The sequence below is a fragment of the Scylla paramamosain genome, chromosome 30 (genome assembly GCF_035594125.1).
Source record: "Scylla paramamosain isolate STU-SP2022 chromosome 30, ASM3559412v1, whole genome shotgun sequence".
NCBI lineage: Eukaryota > Metazoa > Arthropoda > Malacostraca > Decapoda > Portunidae > Scylla > Scylla paramamosain.
The window spans coordinates 2,605,001-2,608,423 of record NC_087180.1 but is presented as its reverse complement, the minus strand read 5'-3'; the positions used below and the strand labels follow the sequence as shown (position 1 = coordinate 2,608,423).

General features: G+C 39.3%; 1 protein-coding gene across 1 annotated transcript in view; it reads right to left on the bottom strand.

Annotated features, from left to right (window-relative positions):
- Positions 1 to 1,462: 1,462 nt before the first annotated feature.
- The window catches only part of LOC135116020 (ice nucleation protein-like), an 8,151-nt gene continuing 6,190 nt past the window's right edge, over positions 1,463 to 3,423 (bottom strand). The window contains exon 3 of the mRNA XM_064033240.1: positions 1,463 to 3,423. This exon is cut by the window's right edge and continues 1,363 nt beyond it. Within this exon, the coding sequence (XP_063889310.1) occupies positions 1,500 to 3,423 (1,924 nt within the window). The 3' untranslated portion in view covers positions 1,463 to 1,499.

Genomic DNA, 3,423 nt, shown 5'->3' with positions numbered 1-3,423 from the left:
CACTTTTCTCTTCATATTCGTCTTTAAGCTTATTCTTGGTTTTCACCGTGATAGCAATCTCATCTGCTGCTCCTAGTTTGTAGATTTACGTATTTATGAGACAGATGATATCGGAAAATTCTAAGTTGATGAAGTTTTGTTATACTTGTAAAAAATGTCAAAGTACAATAAAGGAGTGCCAATAAAAATGTTACATCATAAAAACATCCACTTTTATTACAAAAAAAAAAAAAGAGAAATCTCAGTTCCATGTATATAATAAATTTTAGTAGGTTAAACTAAAAAAAAAAAAAAAACTGAACTACAGACGAAACGATTACCACAGTAAGACACCAAGTAAAATCATCGATAATATGAAAAAACAAACCCGAAGATAGTGCACAACACAAGGTTCACTACCGTGAAATCTCTACTAAACTTGAATTAATGGGGATAATAAATAAATAGGCAAATAAATAAATAAATACACAAGTAAATTAGTAAATATATAAATAGATGCATACGTAAGTAAATAATTAGAAAAAATAGCTGATGAATTACAAAACTTATTGTATTATATGATACAAGAAATATTTGAACCTTCTCATGATGGTTCCCGTGAGGTTCCAATGAAAATCTGAAGAATACTTCAGAGAAACTATGAAATTCATTTAAAAAAAAACTTTCATTGAAAAGAAACTGCCTTAAATCTTTACTTGAACCATCACTTCGAATTTTGTTAGTGATTCAGTGGAGCCTTCAGTTGATGATATATTAAAACTCCATGGAATAAGGTGGAAGACTCAGTGGAAGTTTGACTTCAAAACTACCTCGGTGTTGCCTTCAAATTAAGGTAATAAAATGTTCAGCGGTAAGCTCAATATAACTCTTAAAGATTACTTTATTTCAATGTTATTTTCAATGGATACAATCGTGATTTTTCCTACATTAGTATCAGTTTGGTGCATCACTTGAGTGACATTGACATTTTCTATGGAAATTTATGTTTCTTTTATTTAAATTAGTGCTTTTGATTTTGTATCATTCTAAAGCTTGTATTCAGAGAAACTTTTATTATTAATCCGGCCGAATTCTCGATGTTAATCCGAAGGGACTTTGTGTTTAATCCGGTGCAGCTTTCAGTGGTCAATTAAGTTGATCAAAGTTTATAATAATAAAGCTTTTCTAGTAGATCTTTCATAATAAATGTTATTCTGGAGATCTGAGTACCTGATCTTATTATTCTTTTGAATAATGGAACATTTTGTTCTTGATATAATGCAAATCTTAGTAGTTATTCCAGTCGAAACCTTACTGGTTATTTTAGTGAAACACTTACTCTGTACCAGTGAAACTTATTGTATTGTTTCAGAAGAGTCCTTATCAGTGTTTTTAGTGGAATACATTATATATGTAGTGGAACCATTATTAGATGAACTAGTGGAACACTTAGTATTTTATGTAGTGGAGCTCCCAACAGTTTTTCCTGTGGTATCCTTACTAGCATTTCCAGTGGAATTCTAACTGGCTGTTTCAGTGGAAGCCTCACTGGCTACTCCAGTGGAACCCTCACTGGTTGTGACAGTGGAACCCTCACTGACTGTTCCAGTGTCACCCTCAATGGCTGTTCCAGTGGAGCTCTCACTGGCTATTCCAGTGGAACTCTCACTGGCTATTCCAGTGGACCCCTCACTGTTTGTGACGGTGGAACCCTCACTGGCTGTTCCACTGGAACCTTCACTGTTTTTTTCACTGGAACTCTCACTGGTTGTGACAGTGAAATCCTCACTGGCTGCTCCAGTTGAATCCTCACTACTTGTTTCAGTGAAATCTTCATTGATTGTTCCAGTGGAATCCTCACCAGTTGTTCCAGTGAAACCTTCAGTGCTTGTTTCAATGGAACCCTCATTACCTATTCCAGTGGAACCCCCACTACCTGTTCCAGTGGAACTCGCACTATCTTTTCCAGTGGAATCCTCACTACTTGTTTCAATGGAACCTTCACTGGTTATTCCAGTGGCATCCTCAGTGGTTGTTACAGTAGAATCCTCAGTGATTGTTCCAGTGGAACCCTCACTGGCTGTGGTAGTGGAGTCCTCACTACTTGTTTCAGTGGAACCCTCAGCACTTTCTGGAGTGGAATCCTGACTGGCTGTTTCAGTGGACCCCTCAGTGGCTGTTTCAGTGGACCCCTCACTGGCTGTTTCAGTGGAACCCTCAGTGGCTGTTTCAGTGGAATCCTGACTGGTTGTTTCAGTGGACCCCTCAGTGGCTGTTTCAGTGGACCCCTCAGTGGCTGTTTCAGTGGACCCCTCACTGGCTGTTTCAGTGGACCCCTCAGTGGCAGTTTCAGTGGACCCCTCACTGGCTGTTTCAGTGGACCCCTCACTGACTGTTTCAGTGGAACCCTCACTGGCTGTTTCAGTGGAACCCTCACTGCCTGTTTCAGTGGAATCCTCATTGCCTTTTTCAGTGGAACCCTCACTTGTTGTTTCAGTGGAACTTTCACCAGTTGTTTCAGTGGACCCCTCACTGGCTGTTTCAGTGGACCCCTCACTGACTGTTTCAGTGGAACCCTCACTGGCTGTTTCAGTGGAACCCTCACTGACTGTTTCTGTGGAATCCTCATTGCCTTTTTCAGTGGAACCCTCACTTGTTGTTTCAGTGGAACTTTCACCAGTTGTTTCAGTGGAATCCTTATTTGTGATAGTGGAACCATTACTTATGCCAATAGAAGCTTTACTTGTTGTTCCAGCGAATGCCTGATTAGTTGTACTAATGGAACCTTTGCCAGTTGATGAAGTTGTTTCAGTGAAAACTTTACTAGATGTACCGGTGGAATCTTTAATTGTTTCAGTAGAACTCTCACTAATTGTGCTAGTGAAACCCTTACTAGTTGTCTTAGTGGAGCCCTCATTAAGTGTTTCAGTGGATCCCTTACTGGGTGTGCTGGTAGAAAGTTTGTTGCTTGTATTAATGGAAGTCTCACTAGTTATAAAAGTGGAATCCTTGACAGTTGTTCCAGTGGAACTTTTATCTGCTGTAACAGTGAAACCTGTGCTTGTTGCACCAGTAGATTCCTTAGTTGTTCTATTGGAGCCCTCACTAGTTTTACTGGTTGTTTCGCTGGAGCTCTTACCGGTTGTTTCAGTGAAACCTTTACTACTTGTTTCATGAGAATCTATAGTAGCTGTAACGCTGGAAGCTTTGCTACCTGTAGTCGAGGCATCCTTACCAGTTGTGCCAGTGAAAGCCTTACTAGTTGTTGCAGTGGAACTTTCCTTTGTTGTACTAGTAAAGTCTTTACTTGTTATGCCAGTGGAATCCTTATTACTTGTTTCAGTGGAGTATATACTTGTTGTTCTAGTGAAACCGTTACTTGGAGTTAAATTGGAGCTCTTACCAGTTGCAATTGTGGGAACTTGACTAGGCGTTCCGACTGAG